At 39.3% G+C, this 20,398-nt stretch overlaps 1 protein-coding gene across 2 annotated transcripts in view; it reads right to left on the reverse strand.

Annotated features, from left to right (window-relative positions):
* Positions 1 to 286: 286 nt before the first annotated feature.
* The window catches only part of Cdca2 (cell division cycle associated 2), a 38,200-nt gene continuing 18,088 nt past the window's right edge, over positions 287 to 20,398 (reverse strand). The window contains exons 12-15 of one of the 2 annotated variants that reach the window (XM_028758826.1): positions 18,649 to 18,734; positions 17,516 to 17,655; positions 4,053 to 4,213; positions 287 to 1,975 (exon numbers count right to left, since the gene is read on the reverse strand). In XM_028758826.1, the coding sequence (XP_028614659.1) occupies positions 807 to 1,975; positions 4,053 to 4,213; positions 17,516 to 17,655; positions 18,649 to 18,734 (1,556 nt within the window). In that variant the 3' untranslated portion in view covers positions 287 to 806. Of the gene's footprint in view, positions 1,976 to 4,052; positions 4,225 to 17,515; positions 17,659 to 18,648; positions 18,735 to 20,398 lie in introns of both variants that reach the window. The other variant, XM_028758827.1, reaches the window with a different exon arrangement.

The raw sequence follows: 20,398 nt of genomic DNA on the forward strand, positions 1-20,398 counted from the left end.
TTTATGTACATTTGCAGACTCCAGGTATACAGGCAGTTTAGATATTTAAATTGTTGCCACCAAGACTAGGGGGTTGTGGAAAGCTTAGCGCTGAGGGAACAGGCAGGCAATAGTAGGAAACAAGTTCAACTGCAGGAAAATACTTGCAGAAGAAATCAGTGCCCTACAACACACTTCATGTTGGTAAACTAACAAATTTTCTGGACCACTTAAGTTTCTACTTCTCAAAAATAAATTTAATAGGAAAAAAATGAATTAAACTCAGAAGTACCTGTGACTGATTTGAACAATCTGAAAAAATGACTGCAGTTATTTTTAATTACATATTCATTTACAGTAGTTTATCTATAGAGTTCCAGTCAATGAATTAAAATTTCAATTCAGGGCCTCTTTTTCACTTTGATTTGAGACAGAAAATGAAGTCATCAAAGCTGGTTAATTTAACACAAAGAAAAGAATAAGTCATTCTAAAGGATGCTTTCCAGAACAGTCTAAGCCTTTAGTGGTAAATGTGTACTTAAAAGGAATAAAACTGCAGAAACACATCATTGGATCTAGAAACGAATGCTTTAACAAAATAAAGGCAAAACAAAAAGACAAACAAATATATTTAGAGGGAGAAGATAAGAAATTCACTTATTTCTACCTAAAGTCATCATAACTCAAATGATTTTTATTAGAAATGTGCAATGCACTGAAGTTTGAATAGGGATGAAGAAGCAGACAGGAAGCTGGGTCCTCTTTCTTAAAAGCCAGTGCCAGGTAGGATTGTGTGTTCCTGCCTTTGTTCTCCTGGACCCAGCCCCTCAGGGAAGCTGAGAGCTTTCTCCCTTCTTGAGAGAGGGTTTTCTCTTCAAGTGTGTTGGCTGAGTGGTACTGTTAGCATCTGTGAGGGTAGACCTGCAAAAGCTTCTCCTTTTCCTAGGTAGCTCAGAAGAGCCAATACTCTGGCTCTCACTGCCTGAGATAGATGGCAGGGGCTCTGGGTTTTGTCCTGAGGGTACAGTCTCTTCTTTAGAGGATGTACTTTCAAATCCCCTGCTGTCTGAGGTACAAATTGTCATTCTCCTTTTGGGTTTCTGGAAAGTGGAAGGACTTGGAGTCAGCCATACAAGCCCTGCATTTCCCAAGTCTCTCTGGAGCCTTGTGCTGCGTCTCACTTTGGTTTTACTGCTTGTTCTCTGGAAGCTTTGCTCTATGGTGTCAGACAGCTCTTCAATCAGCTGGGGATTTTCTAAACTAATTTCTACAGAGTTTTCCCCACTGCTGGAAGATGCAGGGTTCCTGTTTTGTTCCAGATATGAACTCTGACTCTCACCACACATAGTGTGTCTTCTCCATTTCCTCTCTCTTCCACTGGCAGTGCTGCTGTTTTCTGCACATTTCCTTCCTGCATTCTCACTGTGGCTTGTGAGTTCTTTTATATTTTCAATGAGGACATCTTCTGAACAGTTATGTTCTCTTTTTGAGTCAGTTGAGAAAGGGCTGCCCTGTAGATTCCCCTGTGGAGCTAGGCATTCGCTCTCTTTCTCACACTTTATATTCATACTCTCTGAAACCGTTGTAAGGATCTCACAAGGATTTTCCAAATTTTGACCAGCCTTGAAAAAGTTCTGGCTCTGAGGGCTGCCCAGAGGCTTTGGATTATTGGACACGATGTGACCTTGGGTCACAGAAGCACAAGGCACAAGACTGCTTTTGGTCTTGGGCCTGGTGTTTAGCTCCTTTGTACTTCGACACTTACTCTCTGCTCTGGTATTCCCTTTGTTTCCTGTGTCTCTTGTACTGGCATTTGGCCCTCCCTCAGAAGCAGCAGTGAGAGGCAGCAAGTAGCAGCACAAGTCAGAGACAGGAGACTGATCACGAGCTGGATCCAGCTCAGGAGGATCTTCCTTCTGTGGCAAGCATCTCTTCCTTTTCGTGGGAATTTCAAAAGAGTTCACTTCTTTCAGCTCACTACGTATGTTGAAATCATCTACGGGCATATAAAACACTTAGATTCAGTTACAAAGGAACAGCAATGCCTGTTAAATAAGCAGGGATTCACTTCCATAGATGCACTCTCTCTATATGGTCCTTTTCAGCTTTCAGAACTTACACCACCTACACTCATCACACGGCTCCTGTTCTCGTCTGTCACTTTGTCCCTCTTACTGCCCCAGCCCATAGGTTAAGAAAACAGGTGTTCAATGCATGAATTAACAAACCATATAACTTCAGCCTATGAAAGCAATTTCCTTTTCTCTAATGAGCGTCCCATAGCATGAGGTCCAACAGGGTGAGACATTTCCTATTTACCTGAAAAAATGGATATCACAACTTTCCAATTCTTCTATGAATGTCCTCTTGAAACAAGGTGATAAAAATCAGAATTCTTGGGTACTTAAAGACACAGCAGCTGAACTGTACAGCAGCCACGTCTTCCATCAGCCACAATCTCAAAGTCCAGCCCTTACCCCTCCTTTCTGACTAAATAAGCTTTGTATAAGTACTTCCTAGGTGAGAAAACCACTAGTAAGGTTTGAGATTAACAAGGAACATGCTCTACAGCAGTGGTTCTCAGCCTTCCTAATGCTGCGATGCGGTAATGTAGTTCCTCAGGGTGTGGTGACCCCCAACCATAAAATTATTCTTATTGCTACTTCTTAACTGAATTATGCTACTGTTAAGAATCGTAATGTAAATATCTGTGTTTTCTGATGGTCTTAGGTGAAAGGGTCATCCGACCCCCAAGAGGGCTGCAACTCACAGGTTAGGAACTATTGATCTGGAGGAATTCAGTTCTTAGGATTTTAAATCAATGCTATTAGATTCTATTTCTATTATCCAAGATAATGTTTTTAGTTCATCATTCAAATAAATATAAAAAATTTTTTGAATGAAATCAAAGGTGAAAGATATATATAAAAAATAGCTAAGTCTAAAGTTAAATCAGTTTCAATCTAAAAACACACTCATGATTAGAGCAGGTAAAATAGTATGTAGATTCAGAGATTTATACAGGTCATGATTTACAATAAATATATTAGCTAGGCTCTTTTATAACTTTAAAACTGGTGTATACACACACACACACACACACACACACACACACACACACACAGAGTTATATATTCTAGCATACTAGGAAAAAAAAAGAGGTGTTGGGGAGAGAAAATTATAGAAAGAGATGGAAAAAACTAAAATTGCTTCAAAGCTTCTATTCAGGTGACAGAGGTAATTATAGATTAAAAACATCATCAAAGTATTTTCCTGCCATGAAGGCAGTAACATTTTAATATATAAACAGAATCAAGGCCAGACTGAATAGGTAGAAATGGCAGACATCCCATTCCAAGGCAATCCACATTTGGGCAGGAGGAAAAGAAAATGAGTCTGAAATGAGTTACTCTGAGTAGCTGTTAACCTCTCTCTTTGTTCTCAGTTGAGACACCTGTGGAAGCCAGAGTCTATAGTGGCATACAAACCATTCTTCTTGAATTATTTAAGAAAGCAGGCAAAAATCATGTGACATTAGACAAAGATAGCTACTTTAAAATGGCTGCATACAAAACCATCATGCTAAATGGAGGTACTTTTTTAAAAACAACAGTTTGAGCAAGAAAACTCAGTTTAAAACTTAGACATCTAGGGTGTGGCGACACGGCTCAGTGGTTAAGAACATCTGTTACTCCTATATGATGTGTGGGTTTGGTATCCAGCACCTCATGGCAGCTTATAACTATCCGTAACTCCAGCTCTTATCCACTTTCTGTACAGCAAACATAATTCATCATGACAAAATGCTTTAAGGAGCAAAAAGTAGATGAACAGAAATAATCTCTCCCAAAATTACATGCAAATCTTGGGTCTGGATTCTCTGATAAAAGTGAGAATTTCATCAGATTCTGAAATAGTCTACGTCCCTCACAGGTTCCAGACTTCAACTTCCTTTACTAGTAACAAATTCAGTCTTGTTTATAAAAGAGAATGGGAAAAGGGAAGAGACAAAGAGTACAGTCGTAACAAGACAGGATGGCAGAGAGAATACACTAGAGACCAGAGAGCAGCACCTGAGCACGTCCTCTGTGTGCAGTCAGCCAGAGGTGTTGCTTCAGAGATTTCAGGCAACTCGGGAATAGGGCTCAGGAGTGGCTTCTTGGACGCAATGTCTCTTTGCCCGTATAAGCATTTCTCAACATCTTTTTTCCCCTTTCTTTTCTTTTTTCTGTAACTTTTTAAAACCTGAAAAGATATGTATTAAGACCTTGTAACTTGAGAATGATATAGCACCTTTTATCTCTAAGATGTCTCTATTATTTATACAATTAATTTTTTAAAAGTTTGTGAGCTTTTTTTCCCAAATAGAAAAACTTAAAATCAGTCATTCCATTTAAAAAATTAAGGTCGTTAGAAAAGTAGCTTACATAAGGTCAGATAATCTATGAATCCTAACTTAATAATGTACACTTTCTCTACTTCTACTGAGCATTTACCAAAGTAAAATGGCAGATTAGATGTTATATAGTTGGATAGAGCTAATTAATGAGATTATTTATAACCAGGTATGATAACCTAAGACTAATCTACCATGTAGGGCCTGAAGAAATGGCTCAAGGGTTAAGAACTGTGGCTGCTCTTCTCAAGTACCTCAGGTCAATTCCTAGCCCCCAACATGGTGGCTCACAACTGTTTGTAACTCCAGTTCCAGGGGGTCCAATGGCACCAGGCACATATGTAGTCACATACACAGGCAAAACAATTATACATACATAAAAATGATATAAAGATTAATCTAGTATGAATTATCTACTGAGGTGCTATGGGAGGCTGCTTTCTGTTTGTGAACTCGGTTGAAGAGACAACAGGTGCTTAGATAATACTGAAAGGTAATCTAAATCTGGATGAACTTATGAACGCAATAAGTGAATTAATCATGATTAAAATAACGAGATCACACAGGCTTAGGCTATAGCTCAGTGGAAGAGCACTAGCTTGCAAAAGGATCTAGGTTTGAGCTCTAGTAAAAGAGGCCAGGCCACCACAATAAGAAGACAGCTGACTTATAAAAATGTGAATATCCACAAAAATTTTAAAAGTGTTTTAATAACTTATGGAATGCAGGATTATATTTAATTCTGAATGCTCTACCAGCACTGAGAAATAGTTTTGTTTAAAAATGTTCCATATGGAAAAAACTTTAGGGAAATTAAAACATTATACTGAAACAAAGGAAGACTTTTAATAACAAAAGAAATGAAAGATACTCTCAGACTTTCAACATAAAACATGTTTTGATAATTAATACTTCCAGAAAATGAATCCATCTAAACATTTATGGAGGTAAAGCCAGTGGACAACACACGTGTTGTGAGAACTAAAAGTAAAGATGATGTGGTATTCAAGGACTCCTGATTTAAGAGCAGTTGTCACTACAGTCTCAGTCTCCAGGCACACAGGCAAGAGAGCATTCTGCTGACAGGCTTTCAAGACAAAATGCACAGAAAGAACAATGGTCCACTCTAATCTTGGAGCAAGTGTTCTGGTGGTGCAGTAAAGGGAACAGTATTTGCAGGTACTTAACACAGATCATAGGTGGAAGCTGGCATATACAGCCCTGGCAATCAGGCAGGAACAGCCCCTAACACAGCCCTTGTATAATACAGTGAACCTAGTAAAAGCAGTGTTTCTTGCACACTGAGGCAGGCAAACACACCTGTGAGCTTATCCTGAAGAAACTGCCTACAAGATTTTAGGAGAAACTAATGGTGTAAAAGAATGGATGAGATTCAAGAACACAGAAATGGCCCGGAACTATGTGTTCCTTGAGGTATCTATAGATAACTTGTAAAAACAAAACCAAACACAACATTCCATGCCAAAATAATTCTAGAATGCTACAAGATGAATGTTGCCCTTGGCAATATGCAATATATATTGAACATGTGATTTTGTGAGAAGTTCTCAGCATAAATAATCTCTATGCACATAAGGAAAGTGCTGGGTTAAATATTTTTCCATTAGACTTTCTTTTTTATGGAACATCTGTTGACATTTCATGTACTAGATGAGGAAATGCTGGCTTGGTCAGTGGATATAGAAGCCAAGAGAAAAGAAATATTTTAAGGTGGGGTTCACAGATGTGTTGCAGAAGAGAAACATTTGGCCTCTGGGTTCAAATTCTATCATTTAATTGCCAAGTAATGTCAACTGAATTGTCCTCCTCTGCAGAATGGGAGTCACAGGAGGGTACCCTACATAAGGCTACAGTTATGTTACCAAGAGAGTATGCATAAAGCCTGCATAAATCAAGTCAGCAGAAATCCCAGGATGAAGGAGGGGGAGTGGGCAAGTGCCACCCCTAGCCAGAAAGGTATTTGTAAATGATGGTAGGAGAAGAAGAATCAGTTTTCTTCAAGGGACAGAGGGTATGTAAACCACATGGCAGGCCTCATGCTCTGAAGCAGACAGACAACAAAAATCAGACTCCATGGTTTTTAGTGGCTTTTTCCTTTTTTGTTTTTTTTTTTGTTTTTGTGAGAGAAAAAAAATTCTCAAAGAAGGAGCTCAAATGTGAATTGGTTAGCACTGGGCTTGACCATACTCAAGCTAGGTGCTAGCTATTCTAAATCTTCCAAATTCCTCCCTGTTACTTTGAGAGTAAAAATAACTTAAGAAAATTTTAAATTGTTAAATAAAAGTATCTACAATTTACAATGTATATACTATGCATTGGTTCCATCAAGCTAATTAGCATACCCCTGACCTCACATATTCATAACTAAATGTTAAAGAAAATGAACTGTGTTGAGCTTCCCTAAAATCTGCTAAAATGTGAATATGCTGGCTGGTTTTATGTCAACTTGACACAAGCTGAAGTCATCTGAGAGGAAAGGGAGCTTCAATGAAGAAAATGCTTCTCTAAGAGTTAAGCCTGTAGGACATTTTTAGTGATTGATGGTGGGAGGGCCAATCCCACTGTTCAAGATGCCATTCTTGGGCTGGTGGTCCTGGGTTGTATAAAAAGGCAGGCTGAGTAAGCCACATAGAGCATGCCAGTAAGCAGTACCCTCCATGGCCTATGTATCAGCTCCTACAGCCAGCTTCCTGCCTTGCCTGAATTCCTGTCCTGACCTCTTTTGATGAACAGTGATATAGAAGTGTAAGCCAAATAAACCCTTTCCTTTCCAACTTGCCTTTAGGTCATAGTGTTTAATCACAACAATAGAAACCCTAAGACATGTAAATAAGAACTAAAATTCTGTTTTAAAGTCATGAGCTAATACACCAGAAAAATAAAACAAGGTCTATCTTATAGTGTATCTAAGTACTGATCTTACCCATAAGATCTGATCAGTTGACTAAAAACTGGCTCCAAACTGGAATTTACTTGAGTATACAAACAAAACAAAACACAAAACCACTTTCCTTATAGCATAGTAACTAAAGACAAATAGAACCCTGGGAGAAGCCATGTGATCTGAATGGTAAGGTTGGTTCAGGTCCTGAAGTGGATGGATGACAACAGAAGGAACTTGCCTCTACTTCTTTTCTCCTTCCTTCCAAATCAGGTATTTTTTCACACAGGGGAGAAGGTATAAGGAAATGCTTTTCATTTTTTCCAGCCACATAATTTATTAAAAAAAAGATTTTAAAGTTATCAAAAAATAATAGTCAGGGGAGGTGGCTGGAGAGATGGCTCAGTGATTAAAGGGCACATGTTACTCTTACAGAAGACCCTGATGTCATTTCCAGCATTCACATGGCAGTTCACACTCTATGGTAACTCCAGAGCCAGGGGAATCACATTCTTTCTTCTGGTCTGAGGGCATCAGGCACACAGGTGGCACACATCCATAGATGAATGAACCCATACACATTTGGGGAAAAAAAAAAAAGAGTAGATGTGCTATCATGTGCTTGTAGCTCCACCACAAAAAAAGGCTGAGGCAGGAGGACCACTGCAGCCCAGGAATACAACACTGGTCTAGGCAACACGATGAAATGTTATCTCAAAAGGAAACTGAAGATTCAATGCAATCCTGGCACATGTACAGCTGGTAAAATTGTACATTAAAGAAAAGACTATAGAGCTCTGCTCCAATGCTGACACTGCCCCAACGATGCAATGCAGCTCTCAGTCATCTGTTACTCAGATCACACTGCTGCTGTACCTTTAACTTTAAATATCCCATAAGAGAGAGAATCATACACTGAACCCCATGTACCTACCAAGCAACTTCCAGAACTTAGGTTTCATTTATAATTCCCTATCCTTGGATTTTAAAGCATATCATAAATATTGCATCATTTCATCTGAAAGAATCCTGCCCTATATCCAGATTGAGAATCGCTTTCTTTTTAAAATAATTATAATTAAATTAATAAGGAAGTATTGATATAGATAACCTAGAAAAACACTGAGAATTATGATAAGTTTCCAGAAACATAATGTATGTCTCTTATTTACACAATTTCAAATAAAATTACAGAGAGTGGTTGTTGCCAGGAGCTATGGATAGGAAGAGGACACGGCTATAAACACACAACAGAAGAGGCTGTATTAGTAACATGTCTAGTATCCTGACTACATTTGCATACTGGCTGTGCTCCTTATTAGTTTTGCCAAGAGTACTCATTATTGAGAACTGGACAAGAGTCCTTGGCATCCTTCCTTATTTCTTACAGCTGCATGTTTCTGAAAGTGATCTCAAAGTTAAATACTCACAACTCAGCAATTTCCCCTAATTGTCTCCTCAATTTGGACTTCTTGCTGGCCAAAACACATCCTCTTAAAGCTGCCCAATTCAGGATTCCACTCAAGTCTAAATACAACCTACTTGGTTGATAAAGCTCTGAGTTTTTCTTCCTCTGTGGAGCTTTGTTTTAGGGATGCTGGTAGAGGGAGCTTTAAAAACCCCCTTACTCATCGAGTAATCTCATGGAATTATCTGAAGTCTAGATTTGGGTAGCTGTAGTCATGGTTCATCTTTATATTCCTGTGTCTACTAAAACATGGAACCTGAAAGTCTGGTTAAACTAAGTTGTGACAAACATTAACAGGTACAATCTGTGTAACTGACAAATTAAAACTCCATACTTTATGGTATACAACGTAATATTTTGATATATACATACATCTTATAATGATTAAGTCAAGCTAATTAACAGATCTGTCACATACTTTCTTTATTGAGAACATTTAAGCTGTGATTAGGAATTTCCAAGTACGTTCTTTACCATGGAAACCTTGTGTAATTTACTTCAGAAAGACGGGGCCTCACTCAGCCAAAGTGCTGGGATTACAAGTATGGCCACTCTGCCTGATAATTTGTACCCTTTAACAAGTCCAATCTGCACTAACCGACAGCCTTCACCAATCACCATTTGACTCACTATTTCTGAATCTGACTTTTTAAAATCCCATGTTAGATACTGCGATTGTTTCTCTGTGTCTGCTAATTTCAATTAGCACAACAGCCCACAGGCTCAAAACATGCTGCTGCAAATGACAGTATTTCATGTTTGTGAACAGATAGTTTTACAGTGTCTAAATACACCTTCTTCCTCATCTGTCCTTCCATGTAGGTTAACTACATGTTGGCCATTATAGCATAAAAGTTCAGCTATCCCTTTGACAAGCTGACTTCATTTCTCAATGCCCAGAAGTGGGAATTCCTGGGTCATAGTGTTTTCCACAATGAACATCTTCCATTAGATTCTCAACAAAAGTTACTATCACTCCACAACATGTCGCCCAGCAGGTGAGAGAGCATCTCATTCATTCTGAGTCCCTTATCCCGGACAATTAGTACTGTGGGCATCGTTTCATGTATCTGTTGGCTATTTGCATATACTCTTAAAATTCCATCCATCCATCTAACCACCCTTTGCCCACTTTAAAAGTCGGGCTTATTTCTTGCTTTTGGGTATCTTAACTATTTTGGCTGTCCTTTGTCATATACAGTCTGGACATTCTTTTTAATCTCCACAATACCTCACATTTTGCTAAGTGTTCCTTTTGCTATCCCACCAACTTATTTAATAATTTTAGCAGCTTAGATGATTTCTCACTCACAACTGAGCTGAAACTACTCAACTATTTATCTGAAACGGAGCTCAGACTTCACTTCCTGTTTTCAGAAGAGTGAACTGGAACACAAGTGCACTTCTAGACGAGGCGTTATTACCAGTTTACTTGGCATTCTCTGTCCCATGCTTGTGCTTCAGTGTTCTGTAATGACTTCAGATAGCAAGGTCTCCTCTCATAAGATCTTAGCTGTATGGATCTTCCTTGTTTGCACTAGAGTACAGATCCAGGTTCACTTTCTACACATGCTGCTGTAAATTTGAGATTCCTTTTCTCCCTGGAACCCAGGTCTCTTTCAACTGGCAGGAAGGTATAACAGTGGGACCAGGGAGAGAGACTTGTTCTTCCTTATTATCAATAGAAAGGGCTAGAAAATTCTTTTAGATGGAAAATATTGATAAACTCATGCTGATAATTCCCCTTCAAATTTAGTTTGTTTTATTGTTTTCTTTTGAGACAGGATCTCTCTGTGCAGCCCTAGATGTCCTGGAACTTGCTCTATAGACCAGACTTGCCTCAAACTCAGTCTCTGCCTCCCAAGTGCTGGGTTTAAAGGCATTTGCTGTTGCCACCACCACCACCTGGCTCCAAATTTAGTCTTAATCAGCGAAGTCTTAATTACTTTTCTTAAAGATGTATTTTATGTGAGTCTATGTGTAGAAATGGAGTTGCAGACAATTTGTGAACTGCCATGTGGGTGCTGGGAATTGAACCTGGGCCCTCTAGAAGAGTAATCACTACTCTTAAACACTGAGCTATCAATCCAGCCCTAGGGCATTAATTCTAAATAAAAATAAAAATGGTTTATACTTTAAACTAACTTCTATTAATGAGTGTCTCACACTGTTTCTTTGTATTTTTAGTCCTTAAGTATATTGTAACATATTAAATTTCCAGCTTTAAAAGCATTTTAAGGAGGTTATACTTGATATAACAAAATTGCTTCGTTCTGATCTCAATTTTTAAAGAATTCTGTCAATATAGTTATATAAATTCTGTCATTATAGTCATGTAAAACATGTCCATGGCTCCAAAGCCAAATCTAAAACAGCATATATTTTCCTATTTTAGTTACCAGTCCCTATAGGATAATGAGCTTACATTTTTTTCTTTAAAAATCAGTGTGTTTGTACATGCCATAGCATGTATGTGGAGGTTAGCAGACAACTTTGAGGGGAACTGATTTTTGCCTTCCACAGGGTAGATCAAGTAGATCACACTCAGGTCCCAGGGCTTGGTGACAAATGCTCTTATCAGGTAAGCTCTGCTGCCAGTTCTGAATAAACTTTTTTTAAAGGAAATAAAAACAAAGAAACAAAGCACTGTATGTGTCTGTTTACATAAATATATATTCTTGTTTTCTTACATAATGGTAGTCCAGCTATTAGAACCCACCTACCAAAGTCATCACATGCTTGGTAGGTATAGTGGTTTGAAAAGGTACGGCTCCCTCATTCATGTATTTGAATGCCTGGTCTATAGGGAGTGGCACTATTGGGAGATGTACTGGTATGACCTTGTTGGAGGAAGTATGTCACTGTTGGGGTGAGCTCTGTTGGGGTGAGCTCTGATGTCTCAAATGCTTAAGCCCAGGCTCGGTGGTAACACAGTTTTTTTCCTGCTACCTGCGGATCAAGATGTCAAACTCTCAGGTCCTTCTCCAGCACCATGCCTCATTGAACAGTCATGCTTCCCATCATAATGGTCTAAACCTCTGAAACTAGACCAGCCTCAATTAAGTATTTTCCTTTTTAAGAGGTGCCATAGTCATGGTCTCTTAACAGCAATAGAAACCCTGACTAGGACAGTAGGCTAACATTATTTCCACCATTTTAGATGCTTCAAGTTTAAGATCAATGTGTTGGCTGGTCTATCCTAAGTCCCTGGTTTGCAGATGGCCTTCTCCTGTGTCCGTACATGGTCTTTCCATTGTGCACAAGCACCACTGGTGTTATATCTACATTTTTACTTCTCATAAGAATAGTTAGATTTGATTAGAAACTACTTAGCTTAATCTTTATAAAGATCATTTTAAATGCTTTTTTTTTTTTTTTGCTAAGTATGTAAGTACGTGAGAATATTCTGGCATCATTCCACAGCAGCATATGGAAGTTTTCTTCACTATTTTTTACAGCTTTGTAATACTTACTCTGTGGACAGTCTACTTTATCAATCAAGTCTCATATTGGGTGACATTTGGTTTGTGTTTAATCTGCCTTACAGAGATATGATAAATGACTTTGGACACATATCATTTTTGTGGATCTTTGAGACATTCCTAGCACCAGGAATGCTAAGTCAAAGGGTAAATGAATATTAGATTCAGCCAGATCCTCCCAAATTCACCTTTGCCTAGATCTGTATCACCCAAAGAAATCTGAATGTATCTTTTTGTCCATTGCTACCAACTTCTAAATCTCTGCTAATTCCTGCCACAGGGGGCTGTCCTTATTCTGATGATCAAATGGTCGCTGAAAGTACAATTGAACATCTTTGCACACCCAGAAAGCATTTTAATTTCTGAGACATTTGATGCTTCTCGGATTGTCTCTTTATAAGCAAAGTCCACTCTTCTATTTAGTTTCATACTGACAAGTCTATGTCCTTTCTACTGAACCAGGAGTTGGGGTTTGAATGAGATCTTTTCTGTCTCAGAGATCTGAACACTTGGTCTCCTGTCGGTGGCTGTTGGGGAGGATTAGGAGGTTAGGCCTTACTAGAGGAAGTATGCCATGGGGGTGGGTTTTGAAGTTAAAAAAACCACACATCATTTGGACTTAGCTGTCTGTTTCCTGCTTACAGATGGAGATGTGCACTCTTGGCCTCTGCTCCAACTCCCTGTCACCATGCCTTCACTCCACCATCCATCTTAAACTCTGTCCCTATGCAGCCTAGGACCAATGAAATGTTTTCATAAGTTACCCTGTTTCATATGTTTTACCATAGAAACCAAAAAGTAAGAGAACAGGCATTTTAGGCTGCTTTAGCGTGAAAAGCCCTCTCTTCAATTTTGAGAAATGCTGTATTTTTTTATTTACTCTATTAAAATGTCCTCCTTCCTTTTTGAACTCTAGTGTAGTCTCTTGGATGGGTTCTCCAGCTCTCCTATGATAAACCTTTCTTGAGTTCTACTTTTTGGAAGTTCCTTTATTCTCTAGTCTAGCTGCTATTATATATTCATATGTGCACATATATTTGTTTATGTGGGGAAGGGCTGTGGTGAAAACAGATTTGATCTTTCTTTAAATATAAGCAAACAGTGAATTAATTAATACAATATTGAGCAGCCCTAGATTGGTTTTTCTTCAACCAATGACAATGCATGCATAATTAAACAAGCACAAAAGAATATTTCAGTATTTCTGACAACCCGCCATCTAGCACTGCATCTATACAAATGGCCAGGCATCAACAACTACAAAGTCATTCTGTTATATTTCTGCTGTTGCTCTTTTAAAGATCCATATCAGGGCACAGATACCCATTAAATCATCTGAGATGTACCATGATGGGTTTGAGACGTGAGCTTCTGGTCATGTTGTTGAGAGACTGCACCATGACCACCTGTATGAGAAGATGCCCCGTGCTCAGCCCTGGTCTCAGGATTAACAAGGGAGAAGCCATGATCTCTCTTTTGATGCCTTTCTTAGTGATTATGAACAGTTTTGCTTCTGAGCTCATCTTTCACTTAGGATTATTTTTATTGCTATTTTAAAAAATTACCTATCTGGTGGCACAATCATTATACTAGAATATCCCATAAATAAGGCTCAAATGTGACCAAAATAAAAAGGGAACATGACTTGAGAGAGCAAAGGCAGTGGGCGGTCAGTCAGCAACCGTACACAGGTCCTGTGGGGACGTTTGGAACTCTACAGGCATCACTGACTGAGAAAAGGTCAAGGATTCAAGGCCAACTTTCATCTCCAGGTCTGATACTTCCTAGACAGTTGTTTTCAATATTTGAACATTTTTACTCCAAACAGCTTCCTTACTGGAACCCCAGCAAGACTTTTTGTGGATAGTTGAATTTACCAGACCCAGTGTCTAGCTCTTCCTGCTGCCTGCTGATGTAGAACTCTGAGCTCCTTCTCCAGCACAGTGTCTTCCTGCACACTGCCATGCTTCCTGCCATGATAATGCACTAAACCTCTGAAACTGTAAGGCAGCTCCAGTGAAATATTTTCTTTTATAAGTCACCTTGGTCAGGGTGTCTCTTCACAGCAACAGAACAGAGACCTTCTTCTCGACCATGTGCAAATAGTGCCTTGTCCTGTATTTGGGAACCATCCAGGTGGATCAGGACCAAGATGCAGCATTTCTCCGAGTTGAAATCATCCAGGCAACACTCTTAGGAGAGGAATGTCAGCTCTTAGCCAGCTGATGCATCTCTGCCCTGGTATTGGTGACATGCAGTGAGCACTGTGGCCATCTGTTTACTTCTCACAGGTCCAAGGGCATGGACCCCTTATAGAGAGCAATGGCTCAGCAGCTTTGAGAAGTCAGATGAAGGTGCACAACCCCATGCAACCTCCTAAATTTCCATTTTTATAACTATTTTTCTGTCCCCTTTTTATAGAATCCCTTTAATTTCTTTAACCTAATAAACTATATGCATGTGTTTCTTCTAGTCTCTGAGGTCAGGATTTTGTTTTGTCTGTAACTTATTAGTACTGCTCTCTTCTCTTAAACAACATTGGTTCCAGTCAATGATCTGATTCTTCATTTAAGAACAGACTACACTGATAAGAGTTTCCTGTGTGCTCCAGCTCAGACTCCTTACCGTATAGAAATTTTCCTTGGGAACTTCATGTGTGGTCAGGTGGGGTGCCACAGGGCAAGGTAGTGCAGTTTAAGTTAAGTCTTGGTTGTTAGGCTTTGCGTTAGGGTAAGAGTTGGATGTCAAGATTGTGGAATTTACAAATGCCAGAATGGGGCTTTAACCTACATGGCAACATCTGTTCTGAACATCAGGGTGGGAAAGGGGGATAGCATGCCAACTGGTGCAGACTATTCCATACATAAGACTTCAATTAATCTTTTTTTCAGTACTACTTCTCACGCTTCTCATCCATTGTACCTGCCAATTCTGGGCCAGAGTCTCTTGGGATTCCTATAAGCAGGCTGGTTCCCAGATCCCTCTAGTTCCTTTCCTAGCACATTCTGAACTGTAAATCTTTCCACCTCTTCTATCCGTCAACATGTTCCCATCTGCCTTGTCTTCTAGAAATTCATTGAAGGCTGTCATCTGTTGCTTAACACCCCTTCTCATTGCTATTCTACCTCTTGCTTATACTACATCAGTTACAGTCATCTAACAGGGTCTTGGAAGAGATTAGGGCAATCTAATGTTGATTCCTTCCTGAATTTTCTAGCCACTGATTTGCTAGGAAGAAATATATATATGCACTTTTAGTAACTGTGTTTTTTAAAGCTATACAGATTTTTAAAAAAATTCAATTTCTTTTGCAACAAGTGGCATGTATACCGTTGAATGAACACAAACAGACTTTTAAAGCAAGATAATCTTCCATCATTTCCCTAAGCCTAAAAAAGAAAAGAAAGCAGAAAAATGCAGTTTCTTCTGAATTTGATGACTCAGGGGTATTTGTGTTAATCAGTAAGGAAAAGTAATCCTTTTTGTGTCACGGAACAAGAGAGAAGTTCATGGAATTTTTATGTAGGTTTCCTGAGGAGCTGGACTAATTTTAGAAGTGGTGACTTTAAAAGGCTTTTTAAGGTGTGTAAAATAGGCAGCTGGAAATAAATTTACACGTCAAGAAGATTTTTTTTTTTGTCTTTTTTTTTGTTTTTTCCGAGACAGGGTTTCTCTGTGTAGCCCTGGCTGTCCTGGAACTCACTCTGTAGACCAGGCTGGCCTCGAACTCAGAAATCCACCTGCCTCTGCCTCCCAAGTGCTGGGATTAAAGGTGTGCGCCACTACTGCCCGGCGCAAGAAGACATGGTTTTAAAACATGATCATTAATAACCATGTTTCATATGAAGTCACAGAAAGCAAATGATTTACAAGGGCAGAGAGAAGAATTCTAAGGAATACATGTGCTAAGAATGCGTGGAAGAAAAAAATCAACTTTTAACAAATATTGCAAAAGTGAGTGTTTTATTATGTTAAATGCTTTTGAAATGCCTATTGCAAATAACACTATAAAGCTTGCACCGATCTTAGTAACTAAATGACCATATTTGTTGGAAAAGTAATTTAGGTAAGATGAGATTTAATTTCAGGTAACATTTGAAGCCATGACTTCAGATAGAACCACAACCACATCTGTGTCTCGGCAGTGGCATTAGATGGCAGAAGGAATAACTAATTTGGAGCTGAACCATTGCCAGGTAGACAAGCTGGCTGAAAAGGACACAGAAATGCAATTACTCCAAGAATGGATGAAATAGCTCAAGAAATTCGGGACACTTAGGAAATAAAATTGTGGATATTTGAAAGCTTAAGAGTAGCCAGAGAATCAGGGTTCCATTATTGGTAGAATGACTATGGAAGTAAGGGACGGAGCGAAGTGGATAATGGATAGACACAAGGCTCAGGTCAGAGAGGAAGCTAAGTGAGTATTTCTAAGCAAGCATCACCACAAGGCCAAGGGATAGGAATGGTATTAAAAATGTTGACTCAGCTAAGAATGCAACAGTGCCAGCAGCACCTGCAAAGTTGGCTTCCAATCTTTCTTTAGATATAGGTGACCATCGCTACAGGTCCAAGTAGCAGTTGATTCACTCATCCCCCTACCAGACAGCAGGCAGGTACCAGCCACGTGAGCACTCATGGCCAGTTACAAGGAGAGTTTAAAGATGCAGGGGTTGAGGGCACCCTGAGTGTCAGAGTTGCTATCATTATGCTGGCCCAGTGCAGCATCATATCCTGGAGCAGCTCACAGTACAGGAGGTATGTGGCCCCTTAATAGAGCATTGGTCGGTCCTACAGCTAATCCTCTTTTGTGACAGTCATCCTGTCACTGTCACAAATAACAGGCAAAGTTCAATGAGTGTGTGCTTAACAACCGGGCTTGAATGTGGCCTGACTGCTGGCACCTGGGAGAACAAGAAAACTACTGGTGTAGGTGCCCATGCTACATTTTCCCCAGGATCAAAAGCATTAAAGATATGCACATCCATGAAGAGTCTTAAGAACTGGGTATGACACTTAAGTTCCCAGCACCAGGTGTTGAGGGAGGAAGATGGTGAGTACAAGGCCAACCTGGGCTACATAGTGATACATGGCAAAAAACCAAAACAAACCAGGTAGACTGCTTAAGATGAGAAGCAATTCCACATGTCTATTGCTACTGTGCCAGCTGACATAGAGATGAAGCAGATGCAGAACTAGCCTCAGGTCATTAGAAAAGATAATACCCTGTTTCCCTTACCATACACTAAAGAAAGGTACTGCACCATATGTATTAAAATGTGAAAAGCATTCTTGCCTGTTTCTTTTTAGGAAGTGCTTTGCGTGTTTGCTTTTTTTCTTGAGATTTCTTCCTGTTCATCTTCTCTTTACAGGGCTCAGCTTGCGTAGTGTCTGAGTTGCAAAGACCCTTTCCTGCAGAACTTAGCATCTGCTATAAAGGAAATCAAAGTAAGGACATACAAAACACGTACAGTCACCTTTGATGATATGGCCCAGGTTTCACTTTAACCTTTCTTTCTATGATAGGCCCATCTTGCTTGCCCCCACCTTCAGTGCTTGGTATTAAAACCCAGATTGGGCACCCATTCTGTCACTGAGTCAAATCTCATATCTACTTTTATATATTTCATTAGAGGTACATTAACTGAAATTAAAAGAGGAAATTACTAATTAACATTCTCTAACTTATCAAATATAGATTCAGAAGGATACTGTATTAGAAAGAAAAAAGTAGTAAGATCTAGCGGCTTATTAATTCATCAGGTATTTATTTTACTGTTATCTTATAAGTCATGAACTATAAGTTAGGCTAGAACATACAATTTTCATCAAGACAACCCAATAATAGTATAGCTATGCTTATATACAAAGATACAGACAAGGATCCAATTACATATAACTTACTGAACAAAAGACATGCAGCCAATGAAAGTGATGCTTATATACTGTCAGTTGAATACCACCATAGAAAACAAACTAAAACAGTTTAAAAAGGCATGCACTAGCCAGGTGGTAGTGGTACACACCTTTGATCCTAGCACTCAGGAGGCAGACAGGCATATCTCTGTGAATTCAAGGTCAGCCTGGTCTACAGAGTGAGTTCCAGACAGACAGAGCTACACAGAGAAAACCTGTCTTGAAAAACCAAAACCAAAAAAAAAAAAAAACCCAAAAAAAACCACCCCCCCCAAAAAGACAAAACCAAAAACCAAAAAACAAGTAGCTTGCCTTTTATAGTAATATAATTCTGAAGGGAAGCTCTTGTTCTAGTTGATTTTTCTAGTAGAATTAAAATCAAACCAGCAAGACAAGACTCCAGGCTATAGATGAGTAAGACAAAGTATTAATTCTTAACAGCACCCATCAAAAATCAGGTTTTTCTCCACCACCATGACCATGAAGATTTAATATAAGTATTTACCTTTCTTCTGTGAGAAGTCCGTGTAGGTCTACCAACACTGGAGATTATTTCTTCATCTTTATTTAAAGAACTGCAAGTGTTAGTGCCTAGTATCAGGAAACAAGCAAAATTAGGTTCTTAGTATAAAACCAACACGAATGACATGGCTAAAGAACAGCATAGTGTTTTTGAGTCAGTTGCTCTTAAATATCATATTTAGGCATAGATCGTAATACATAAGAGCAGTGAGAGATCCAGAACAGTGTTTAGAAGAGTTCATGTTGCTGAATATAATAGACTGAGTACAATAAGAGCATAAAGCGGAACATGAACTGCACCTTAGTCATGCCTGACGTTTGTAATAGCACAAATAAAAGACAGTGTAATATGTTGTTGAGAGCTTAGAACATGACAGACTAGAGTTAAAACTTTATCTTTAACTTAGTAATTTACAGCTTTAGAGTCTAAGCTCACAAACTCAGGCTGCACCAATAAGAAAACATCAAAGGATCTCAGGAGGGAGGATACATGAATACAGAGTTCATAATCCAAGTACTCACAAGATGGGTTTGTCAGCCAAGTGTGGTGGGTATGTCAGAAAAATCAGGAAAAGCCTTTGTCTTATGATCATAAAAGACAATACTTGGCAAGTATACACAATGAGAATGCCATGCTAATGGTGGGTTAGACTTGTGGCCATTTAGGAATAGTCCTTACAATCCAAATTGTTTCACTTTGTCAGTTGTGCAAACATAGAACTCTATTATTGATCCTCAATAGACTAAGAGATCAGCAGCACTGTGCATTATCAGCTAGAAGCAGTGAAAACCCATTTAAGTTAAATGTGGGTAATTATTAAGTATAATACTTGCAATAAAAAGAAGGGGTAATTTTTCATACACAGTATTTGGTTTTCTTAAAATCAAGAACACATTGTTGTACCACATATGAAAATTTAAGAATAAAGAGATTGAGTTTTATGTGTTAAAAATAAGAATTAAGGGGCTCGGAAGGCAGCTCAGTTGTCGAGTTGCTCCTTGAGCATGAGGACCAAGTCTGATGCCCAGAACCATACAAAAAAAGCCAGGTATTGGGGGGCGGCGAGATGGTGCAGCAATTAAGAGTATTTGCTGCTCTTCCAGAGGATCCAAGTTCAGTACCCAGCACCCACACTGGAAAGCTCACAACTGCCTGCCCAGGGGGATCTGCCATCCTCTTCTAACCTCTGCAGGTACAGCATACATACATAAACAAGGATAGCAATACATATAAATAAGTAAATCTAAAGTTAAAAAAAAGAATAAAAAGGGCAGCTTATGGCATGAGATGCAGTCCTAGGGCTGGGAGGATTCCTAGATTCCAGATAAGGAGATTCCTAGAGTTTGCCAGGCAACCATCTAGTCTAAAGACCAAACTCTATACTAATGACGAAGCCCGTCTCAAAAAGCAAAGTGGGCGCTAGGCAAGACTGTGTGAATGCTTATAATCTCAATGCCATGGTGAAGTGGACACAGGAGGATTACTGGGGCTTGTTGGAAACTAGCCGAGCTTCAGATTCAGTAAGACAGCCTGTCTCAAAGGAGTAAAAGTAGAGTGTGAGCGACAGCCCCACTCCATGAACATGTACACACACACACACACTCTCTCTCTCTCTCCCTCCCTTTTCCTCTCTCTCTCTCTCCCTCCCTTTTCCTCTCTCTCTCTCTCTCTCTCTCTCTCACACACACACTCTCTCTCTCTCTCTCTCTCTCTCTCTCTCTCTCTCTCTCTC

Source organism: Grammomys surdaster, unplaced genomic scaffold (assembly GCF_004785775.1).
Source record: "Grammomys surdaster isolate TR1022 unplaced genomic scaffold, NIH_TR_1.0 126219, whole genome shotgun sequence".
NCBI classification, from domain to species: Eukaryota; Metazoa; Chordata; class Mammalia; order Rodentia; family Muridae; genus Grammomys; species Grammomys surdaster.